At 39.3% G+C, this 10299-nt stretch overlaps 2 protein-coding genes across 5 annotated transcripts; both read left to right on the top strand.

The window, feature by feature from the left end:
* The first annotated feature begins 1232 nt into the window (after positions 1 to 1232).
* LOC121237862 (subtilisin-like protease SBT3.5) lies at positions 1233 to 4685 on the top strand. Of its 2 annotated transcripts, none has more exons than XM_041134769.1 (10): positions 1233 to 1588; positions 1674 to 1765; positions 1869 to 1966; positions 2054 to 2209; positions 2295 to 2953; positions 3038 to 3129; positions 3215 to 3457; positions 3538 to 3652; positions 3733 to 3925; positions 4029 to 4685. In XM_041134769.1, the coding sequence occupies exons 1-10, from the start codon at positions 1463 to 1465 to the stop codon at positions 4595 to 4597; spliced, it is 2343 nt and encodes a 780-aa protein (XP_040990703.1). In that variant the 5' UTR covers positions 1233 to 1462; the 3' UTR covers positions 4598 to 4685. The 2 variants fall into 2 exon arrangements, with proteins under 2 accessions (XP_040990703.1, XP_040990702.1); XM_041134768.1 differs by having other exon boundaries at positions 1234 to 1588; positions 2283 to 2953.
* Positions 4686 to 5870: 1185 nt separating this feature from the next.
* Positions 5871 to 9367, top strand: LOC121237861 (50S ribosomal protein L11, chloroplastic-like). Of its 3 annotated transcripts, XM_041134767.1 has the most exons (4): positions 5871 to 5886; positions 6903 to 7354; positions 8572 to 8768; positions 9094 to 9367. In XM_041134767.1, exons 2-4 carry the CDS (start codon positions 7054 to 7056, stop codon positions 9163 to 9165), a joined length of 570 nt encoding a protein of 189 aa, XP_040990701.1. In that variant the 5' UTR covers positions 5871 to 5886; positions 6903 to 7053; the 3' UTR covers positions 9166 to 9367. The 3 variants fall into 3 exon arrangements, 2 of the variants coding, with proteins under 2 accessions (XP_040990701.1, XP_040990700.1); XM_041134766.1 differs by lacking the exon at positions 5871 to 5886 and having other exon boundaries at positions 6314 to 7354; XR_005935002.1 differs by lacking the exons at positions 5871 to 5886; positions 9094 to 9367 and having other exon boundaries at positions 6314 to 7500; positions 8572 to 8789.
* The last annotated feature ends 932 nt before the right edge of the window (positions 9368 to 10299 follow it).

Raw genomic sequence — 10299 nt, 5'->3', positions numbered from 1 at the left:
ACGTGAACAGTAGCCGTTCGAAGCAACACGCCCTGGAGCCTCCCACGCAGCACCGCAGGCGGCGGAAGTGATCGGTCCAAGCAGCAGGGTGCTGCCGACCACCTCGCCGGTGCGCGCTGCGCCTCCGTGGTGTGGGCAGCACCTCTCTGGTGCGCGCAGCACAGCGGGGGTGCGCGCAGCACCTCGCTGGTGCGCGCTGCACCGCGGTGGTGCGCGCTGCACCGCGCAGGTGCTCGCAGCACCGCGCAGGTGCGCGCTGCACCACTGTGGTGCAGCAGCGCCTTGCGGTGGTGCGCGCAGCACCACTGCGTTGGTGCTCGCAGCACCACCTGCTGCGCCTTTTTTTTTTTTTTTTAACAGAAAAAAAGGGGATAAAAAAAAACACCATACAAATCTCAAGCATATGCGAGAAAAAAAAAATAAAACTGGAAGCAATTCAAAAAATGGCTCTGATACCAATGTTAGAGTGCACAGCGGAAAAGTACCTCAAGCTCAGCTTAAAGAATTGCTCCACAAGTTTTTCCAGATTGATAAACTCCAAGCGTTTCCTCTTAGTGGCGAAAGTGTACTACGTAGTATGGAACTAGAGTAACACTTACAAATCTACAGCCTAAATATTTTATCAAGAGAGAACAAAAAGAGAGAGAGTCTTTTTCTATTTTTTTAGATGGGTACCAAAAAACACAATTGAGGAGGACTATATATAGTCCTCCTATGCACGGCTGGCCTTAAAGGCCAGCCTTCAATTGTCTTGTATAATGCATGGCTTTAAGCCATGCGTTACACAAGATACGTTACAAGTAACGCATGGCTAAAGCCATGCGTTACCTAGCAGGAGGGGTCAGCCCCACGTGGGCGCCCCTCCAACTAATACTTAGTAGCCATTCTCAGGCCCGCTAAGACAGAGGGAGAAAAATCCCTTACAAGTAGTTTTACAATTTAATGTATAACATTAAGCTACGCTAGTTTGTGAATTTACTTGAGATATCTTTGTATCTAAAATATTTCTCATTTTCCTATTAATCGAAGTGAGATTTGAGACAAATCACAAAACAATGTAGTTGATAAACAAGAAGCATTATCAATATGCTCCCTGCTTAGGGTACTTGACAATAATGGTAGACAGCTATACATCAAAGAGCTTTTGTTGGCACTTGTTCAAGTTGATGGAATAAAAGTCTTTGGACAAGTAGACGAAGCAATCAATTCAATTCTTCAAGCAATCTGTGTATACAAAAGTTCTCAAAACCGTCTAGTAACAGTGTACTGTACTTGCTTTACTATTGGTTGTGACTAGACACCAAAAGTGCAACAGCAAAATATGTTTCTCTATCCTCATGTCTATTAAGACTGTAGCACCTATGCAAATTTGAACCAGAGGAACTAAATACACATAGGGAACGCCTAAAAGGAAAACACACAAGCAAAATCTTCGAGTCCTTGCATCTCTCTATATGTCTAGATGATGTATACCATTTCACAGAACTGGAAATGGGCAAGAAAAAACCACTTGCTAGCGATCTTCTCTCTCATTTTACTGCAATACCATCTCCATGCTTCAGTGATATTTGCTCAGGCCAAAAGTAGTGTAAGTGTATATGTGCAACTTCAAGTTTTGGCTCCATATTTTCCCCCTTCTTTTGGCACAGGTACTTATCTGGGAACATTACTAGGTACATGTTGTATATATGGGATGGAATAGGGATGATGATCCAGCAACAACCAAAAAATCTCACCATAAAATTCTATCAAGCTTGCTAGGAAGGTATGGCTAAAGATCGATACTTTTTGCTGTTAAACTCTAAATGTGGCTAGTGTTAGCACCCAGAGATGCAAAAATTTATCAAAGTTTATTCTGTGTATTGAAGCAAAGAAGCTGCAAAAAGCTCCATACTTTATAGCTATAAGCATGGCTTTTCTGGGTTTGCTGTAAGATTGACAGAATCTCAGGCAGAAGCGATTGCAGGTTTGCTTATATACATAAAACTAATTTCATCACGAGCCAGCCCATTGCAGCGCCTAAATTTGGTAAATTTCACCGATAAAATTGTAGACTTTCCTGGAGTTGTCCAAGTGATACCGAATCGCATTCACAAGCTTCATACAACCAGAAGCTGGGACTTCATTGGGATCAATCATTATTCTCCAGCAAATATCCTAACAAAAAGCAACATGGGTGAAGGAACTATCATTGGTGTGATAGATACAGGTAATATGTAGTCAAATATACAACAGTAGCATGAAAAATGTAATCGAGTGCTAAAGAAACTAATTTTTTGCAGGAGTTTGGCCAGAGTCTGAGAGTTTCAATGATGAAGACATGGGTCCAGTTCCATCACACTGGAAAGGAATTTGCCAACAAGGAGAGCGCTTCAACTCCACAAATTGCAACAAGAAACTTATTGGAGCTCGATGGTTTATAAAAGGAGTGAGGGATAAAATCAAAATTCCTAGTAATGAAACTGACAGCATAGAGTTTCTATCACCACGAGATGGAGTTGGACATGGAACTCATGCAGCTTCTATAGCTGCTGGCTATTTTGTTAAAAATGCAAACTATAAAGGACTAGCTTCTGGTATAGCCAGAGGTGGAGCACCTCTTGCTCACCTTGCTATTTACAAAGCTTGTTGGTCATTTGACACTGAAGTATGCACAGATGCAGACCTTCTAAAAGCATTTGATAAAGCCATACACGACGGAGTGGATATCCTATCCATATCTGTTGGCAATGAGATTCCATTGTTCTCCTACGTCGATCTGCGTGATACGATTGCAATTGGTTCCTTTCATGCAACCATAAAAGGGATCATCGTAGTTTGTTCTGCGGGAAATGATGGCCCTATCTCGCAAACAGTATCGAACACTGCACCCTGGCTCATCACCATCGCAGCCACCACAATAGACAGGGCCTTTCCAGTAGGCATTACACTCGGAAATAACCGCACCATATGGGTAAAGTAGTTAAACACAACAAATCCTATCAGGCAAATAATGTAATCAGTTTCTAAGATTTTTGCAAATGTTTTGTTGATTCAGGGTCAATCTATTGATATTGGGAAACATCATCACAATTTCACTAGCCTTACATATTCAGAACGCATAGCTATAGATTCCACAGACGATTTAGCGTGAGAGCTTTTCTGTTTTTTCTTCGTTGGTTTTTTGTTTTTTGTTTTCTCTTTTTTTCTTCTCATATGCTGTTTGAACTTCAAGCAAGGATTGTCAACGTGGAAGTCTCAATGCAACGATGGCGGCAGGGAAGATTGTACTTTGTTTCTCAAAATCAAACGAACAGGATATAGCCTCTGCTTCAACTTCTGTGCTGGAGGCAGGAGGAGTTGGAATCATATTTGCACATTTTGATAATGATGGTCTTCAGTCATGCAATATAATCCCATGTATTAAAGTCGATTATGAAGTAGGGGCACAAATACTTTCCTACATCAGAAAGGCAAGGTAAGGAGAAATGGAATGAGTAACAAAATGTATGGTCACGCAATTGTATGAATATTTACTTTATCCACTTCTTAGTGAAGGTCTCCAACTGTAAAGTTAAGTATGCCAAGGTCTGTCATTGGGAAATGGGCATCTCCACGAGTTGCATCTTTCTCATCCAGAGGACCAAGTTCCATGTCCCCATCAGTACTAAAGGTAAATCCAAGAAACTGCATTCCTATTTTATAGCTTGAACCATTTCCATTAACCAGGGCAACCTTTGAATCTGTATGTAGCCTGACATTGCAGCACCTGGTGTTGACATCTTAGCTGCATTTCGACCATCTGAAACAAATCACAACGATGGGTTTGCACTTCTATCAGGAACGTCAATGGCTTGCCCCCATGTGGCAGGAATAGCAGCTCTACTTAAATCAGTACATGGGAATTGGTCTCCTGCAGCTATTAGATCAGCTCTGGTCACAACCGGCAAGTCAAAACCAACATTTGTTTTACTAGTTACTACCATTACAAGTTTAACATCATGCATTTTGTTGTTAACAGTGACCATCAACATTTATGCAAATCGCAGCTTCCCAGATTGGAACAGATGGAACAAGTATATATGAAGATGGTCCTAATCGAAAGGCAACCGATCCCTTCGACATTGGCGGTGGGCATGTTAATCCCAACAAAGCAGTGGATCCAGGGCTGATTTACAATATCAGCGCAAATGATTATGTTCAGTTCCTCTGCTCCATGGGATACAGCAGTGCCTCCATCACAAGTTTAATCAAGACCACAATCAATTGTGCGGAGGAGAGGCATTTTGGACTGAATCTCAACCTCCCTTCTATCACAATCCCAAACCTGAAAAGAACAGTAACAGTAACAAGAAGGGTGACAAATGTAGGATACTTTACTTCGGTGTATAAAGTTGCAGTGCAGGCTCCATATGGCATAAAAATGACTGTTAAGCCTCAAACTTTGAGTTTCAATTCAACCACCCAAATTCATTCTTTCAAAGTTACCTTCTTCTCAACGCAAAAACTACGTGGAGACTACAAATTCGGAAGTCTAACTTGGACTGATGGTAAGCATCTTGTTAGGATTCCTATAGCTGTACGTGTTATCGAGTTTGAATCGTATGCATATGTGTGATATGAACGGAAAAAAAAAAAGTTTCAGTCAGTGATTGCAAAAAGGAACATGGGAAAAATAAAACGACAAGCATTGAACTATTCGTGCATTTGATGAATGAACTATTACATTTTAACGCCCTTGTCGCTAGTGTGGTTTGAACTTTGGAAGCAGCATAAGATCATAAACTCGAGATACTAGAGCGTTGTCGGTGAATGTATACGTAGAGGAAAGAACATAAAACTTAACTGCAATTGAAAACATCTCAGATGATAAAACATTGAAGAACACGCACCCCCATAGCAACATCATTTACAATTGTGCAATAGTAGGACGGCTCAGTCATCAGTGCCATGAGAATGAAATATGAGTAATATATAAGAAGCATTATTCCTGAAACTAAAAAGCTATATATGCAGATTATCGGTGCCTCGAAGAACAGAGAAAAGTTACCCAAGAGTGATTTCTGAAAATATTTGTACGGCATTATTAGCCAGCTACAGTCTTTGATGTTAACAGAAACTTTCTAAAATGTAGCAAATAATTCTATGTATGGCTATTAAAGCGCAGGGTGTTGCATTATTTGTGTTGGCATTCTAATGCTGGCGCTAGAGGAGTTGAAGCAAATAGTAGTCCGGGGGATAAGTAATTCTCCATATAATCGTAAAGTGCGTAAACATTATATAATCATTTTGAAAAAGAGTGAATCTACTATTAAAAAATTATTTCTTTTATATAGATTTTATATTTTATTTTTTTTTAAATCGATTACGTGATAGTTGCACAATTTACAATTATAAATATTTTTTTTATATTCTAAAATCATTACATTCATTTTCTTAAACGAAAAAAAAAATTTACGTGGCACGTAAATATATAGATTTTTTTAAAAAAATAAAAGAGAAAAGGAGACAAAAATCTAAAAATTGAGTACAGTGGACATGTTAAACGTATATCAATTAATGAATATTTCTGAACATAATGAATACTGAAAAGGTCAACAAGGGAAGTCATTAATGGACATCATTGACAACCAAACAGAAAACAGGCCAGATTCAAATCGCGAACTAGGTCCCCAATGGCGTCCAGTTTTCAACGTTGCTCTCTCTCCTCTATCCTTCTTACTTCTTCTTCGAAAGACAATTTGAAATTTCCTTCTCTTTTCGCTTCACCTGTCGCCCTTAGTGGTTTTTCTTCAAAGCCCAGGCAACATTTCTCTCCAAGTCCTTACTCACAAACAGCCCCGACTTGTTAATCCGAAACCAAGGCGTCTCACAGTAATCGGCTCCACCTAAGCCCGGTGGCGAAAGGTTTATCTCGTATATCTTTTTCTAATTGGCTAACTGGGTATGAGTTTGAGAAATTCAAAGTAGTGTAATTTCCTGTGATGGGGATGGTTATGCAGTGTTAAAGCAATGGTTACTGACATACCAGAGAGAACACAAAATCAAGAAGAATCGGCTACAGCACAAATAACAGAATTGTAATACTCCACTAAGTCTGGAAGAGTCTAGAATGATTCCAAATAACAGAATTGGTGATGTGTAATTGTGTGGTCCCAAGCGTGTAATATGCTTACATTGCTTACCGTAGCCGTTGAGCAGATTGTATATATGGGTGTGTAAAAGGTCACTTGTAAATGTAAGAAGAAAAACCATTTATACCAATTGTGAGAAACGGAAACTTCTTTAAGGCATTTCTTCAAACACTCGTGGCCCACACCAGCTCTTTCTATTAACAATTACTCTCAAACTTACTATTAACAATTACCTTCTATGGAAGGCTCAAATCGTTCCCTTCCTAAAGGGACATCAGCTCTTCGGCTTCGTGGATGGGACTGTGCTTCCACCTCCTTCTTCTACGCCTGATGGCCATATAAATTCTGATTATACTCGATGGGTCTTACAAGACCAACTCATCATCTCCACCGTTTATTCCTCCCTATCTCACACTGTTTTGGCCCAAGTCCTTGAATGCACTACCTCCCGTGAGGTGTGGACTACTCTCCAAAATCTTTACTCGGCTCAATCTTCAGCACACTTTATCCAAAATCAGTACCAACTTGCAACCCTCAAGAAGGGATCTGAGTCAATTTCTGAGTACTATCACAAAGCACAATCCTTAGCTGCCTCTCTTGGAGCCGCCGGCCACCCTTTATCAACCTCCCAATTTTCCATCTATCTCTTGGCTGGACTTGGTTCAGATTATGAAGCCATAGTGACTTCCATTACCACACGCCCAGAACCTTTATCATCTCATCAAATCTATAGTTACCTGCTTAATTATGAATCTCGTTTGGCTCACCAAGCTCAATCACTGCTTTCAGGTACTAATTTTGCAGCTGATGCGACCAGCACACGGGCACCATCATCATCTGGTTACCCAAACAGAGGAAGAACTAATATGCAAAGAGGTGGTCGTAGGGGCCGTGGGCGTGGCCTCAACTACTTCTCCAATCGATCTGATGGTGGCCCATTATGTCAAGTTTGTCAAAAGCCTGGGCATACAGCCCTCTCTTGCTACCATCGGTTCAATCAGTCCTACCAAAGCCCACCCCCTACCTCTCTTACAGCAAATTTGACAGCTCTACCTCCCACTGTGCCTCACACAAACCATTGGTGGGATTGATAAAGCTGGCGCTGGAGGCAGTGAAGGCGACCCCAGCGCCGCCAGTAGGGCCAGCACTTGGTTCCAAGGGTGTAAACATCATGGCTTTCTGTAAGGATTACAATGCCCGGACCGCCGACAAAGCCGGTTACGTTATTCCTGTCTACGACGGTAGTTCAGTTCTTTCATTATATTCCTTTTAAAATCGTTTTCTTTTCCTTTTCTTGCATTTGGATTGGTGTAACCATATAGGACAGAAGCTTTACTTTCAATACTGAAGACACCGCCTGTTTCGGTTCTGCTCCTTAAGGCAGCAGGTATACTGCTTAACAATGCCCATTATATGTTTGATATTTTACCTCTTTATTGTTATTTATTTTATCTGCTTATCGGGTAAAAAACAGTGCTAAATGCCTCGAATTAGATTCTCAACGTACATAGACTATCACTCAACGTACCAATTTGAGTGGAAATTATGTTCTTTGAATGTATTTGCGGACTAGCAACACTTCTTTGAGAACTTGGGAAGGTCTGCAGTGTCGATTTGGGCATTAGACTTTGATAGTGCTTAATAAAAAATGAACAGGTTTTATCTTGCTATGTGTATTGGAATGCTGAGAAAGGGGAACCTGAAAGGAAATTATACTGCACTTTTAAAAGGCCTCAACCTGAATACCTGCTCACATACACGAGCACCTGACAGTGGCCCCATCCCAAAACTTCCAAGATTTTTAAATCCTAGAGCAACACTGATATCCCCAAGATCTGAACATCAAAAGGGGGAGAGGGTGCAATAAATTGTTTCAGGTATATGCAATGAGACTTGAATCTAGGGTGCAAAAAGTGTTCAACGAAACATTTGACGCTGTTATTGGCTTTTGACCATAAATTAAACGATAATCATCCAAGTTTGCTTATCAGAATATGGTTTGAATCAGTAGAAACTAGGTTCATAGATCTAGTAAAAGAGAAACACAAGTTGAGTCGGTTTTAGTCGAACGAGAAGAGCAGTTATGACACCAAGTGTGTTTTAATTATGATGAAAATGGAAGAACTGATTAAATTGAACTTTTCATTGAACCAACTATATGCGTTTTACCAAAACTCAACTCGAGAATTTAGGCTAGGCACAGGTTTTCCATTTTGCAAGATGTATTGGTTTTGGTTGTCTCTGCCATATGTGCCATATTTATTGAAATTATGGTGATAAATATTCATCTTATAGAGAATTCAGCTTCAAGGTCGTTACTTTGGTGATTCATTAATGGCATGCTTGAAGCTTTATAGTAACCTGTTATACGGTGTTATCTGTAAAAATATCGATACTGACTTGTTATCATAGGTCCAAATGGTTACAGATTTATTTTTCTCTGATTTTAATTCCATAGGTGTTGAGAAAGGTTCTAAAGACCCAAAGATGGAGAAAGTGGGCAAGATCACCATTAATCAGTTGCACACAATCGCTGCTGAAAAGCTGCCAGACTTGAATTGCACGAGTATTGAATTAGCAATAAGAATTATAGCAGGCACTGCTGCTAATATGGGAATTGATGTTGATCCTCCAGTTCTTGAACAGAAAAAGAAGGAACTTGTTTAGACCTGTTCATTCTTTGTTCCCTTGAACTTTTTTAAGAAATTATATTCGTGTAATAGCATCGATTAATTCTTGATATGATGCATTTTATTTTTGGTCTTATATTTGTGCGAGTAGGATTTCTTGAATCCATTGACCGAATCTTCAATTACCTCTTATGTTGGTATTTAGGGTCGCGTAACAAAAAGTGGAATCTATCTAAAAAAAAATTATATGGTGGCTCTTACATTTTTTTTTTAAAGAGCTTGCACGCTTAAGCTTGTTTATCTGGCGAGTGGGCAACAAGGTGAGATTGGTTCCTTTTGTGCATTTGCAGGGTTCGGCATCAGCTAGATGGAACATTTACCTACCATTTGGACTTGGTTTTCCTCATTACTGTTGTTGTTAAGTGGTATCTCTATGCCATTTGGACTTGGTCATAACTCATAAGAATCAGCCTTGCTTCAAAACTGACAGAATATCTCTATGCTAGAGACACGCAGGGATAAGGCAGCGGTCTTCCTCTTAAATTGAAACTGAAATAGAGCTTGCCCACATGAAATTGCCAGCCTGTAAACCAAGTTGACATGACAAACAAGGTTGTATTTCTGTAGTTCTGATTTGCCTTGCCTCTTAAATTCCAATTACAAAAACTAACTGAATTTCGTAAATTACTTTGACGAAAAAAATCTTTTTGTAAGTACTTTTTCATAAATCCTAAACACCATTAAACTAGGTTTCACAATAATAAAAAAGTATTTATATTTATATATATATATATTTTTTATAATTATAAGGGATCCCACGATAAGTAATGTGTCGAAATACCGAATATAGCTTTTTCTCAGACAATTCTTTCTTTATCACTACAGCTTTACCAATCATGCGGAGTCGCACATGACCTGCTATTGATGAAAAACAGCAAGAAATGAGTACCGTCTAACGTTAAAAGTTAAAACAACTGGTATTGCAAGAAGTTCTAATGGATAGCAACGTTTCAAGTCATCGATATCGGCCTGACGTGGAAACCATGGTCGGGTCCTTATCATTTTTTGTACTGGATCCCTGGTGATCATGGCGCGTGTATTGAGAAACCCATTTTAAAGTTTTGCTATTCATCACGTCACATGGACACACCTTTTTTTTTCTCTTCTCATTTATTCTACTTATCATTTATACACTGTATATTTAATAAAAAAAATTAAAAATTAAAAAAATTATATATGTTGTGTATAGTGTGTAAGAACGATGGATATAATATTTCGATTTTTTAACGTGTCTTTTTTATTTTTTCCTCAAATATAGTGCTTGAGACTTGCACGTTTCAAGGTTTATATATAGTGTTATTCAAATTATAAACGATTCCCGACTCCTCCCTCAAATTATGCAAACTTTGCGAGATTTCCTACCGCTATGATACAAATATAAGAAGATCAGCAAAGGGAGAGAAGACCTTAGACTGCTAAGTGCTAGGCATTGAGATTTTCTCAATTAAATTTTATACTTATTGGATGATGACGCAAATAATGGTAATGTAATTACA

Source organism: Juglans microcarpa x Juglans regia, chromosome 6S, assembly GCF_004785595.1.
Source record: "Juglans microcarpa x Juglans regia isolate MS1-56 chromosome 6S, Jm3101_v1.0, whole genome shotgun sequence".
Classification (NCBI taxonomy): Eukaryota; Viridiplantae; Streptophyta; class Magnoliopsida; order Fagales; family Juglandaceae; genus Juglans; species Juglans microcarpa x Juglans regia.
This window is presented reverse-complemented; position numbering and strand designations above follow the sequence as displayed.

What these genes read in the sequence shown, in the direction of transcription:
- LOC121237861 (XM_041134767.1), top strand. Translation starts at nt 7,054, where the DNA reads ATGTCAAGTTTGTCAAAAGCCTGGGCATACAGCCCTCTCTTGCTACCA. An exon ending in CGTTATTCCTGTCTACGACG is followed by an intron (nt 7,355 to 8,571) that starts GTAGTTCAGTTC and finishes TTAATTCCATAG; the next exon opens with GTGTTGAGAAAGGTTCTAAA. An exon ending in TTCTTGAACAGAAAAAGAAG is followed by an intron (nt 8,769 to 9,093) that starts GAACTTGTTTAG and finishes GTGCATTTGCAG; the next exon opens with GGTTCGGCATCAGCTAGATG.
- LOC121237862 (XM_041134768.1), top strand. Translation starts at nt 1,463, where the DNA reads ATGATGTATACCATTTCACAGAACTGGAAATGGGCAAGAAAAAACCAC. An exon ending in TTGCTCAGGCCAAAAGTAGT is followed by an intron (nt 1,589 to 1,673) that starts GTAAGTGTATAT and finishes GAACATTACTAG; the next exon opens with GTACATGTTGTATATATGGG. An exon ending in TCAGGCAGAAGCGATTGCAG is followed by an intron (nt 1,967 to 2,053) that starts GTTTGCTTATAT and finishes ATAAAATTGTAG; the next exon opens with ACTTTCCTGGAGTTGTCCAA.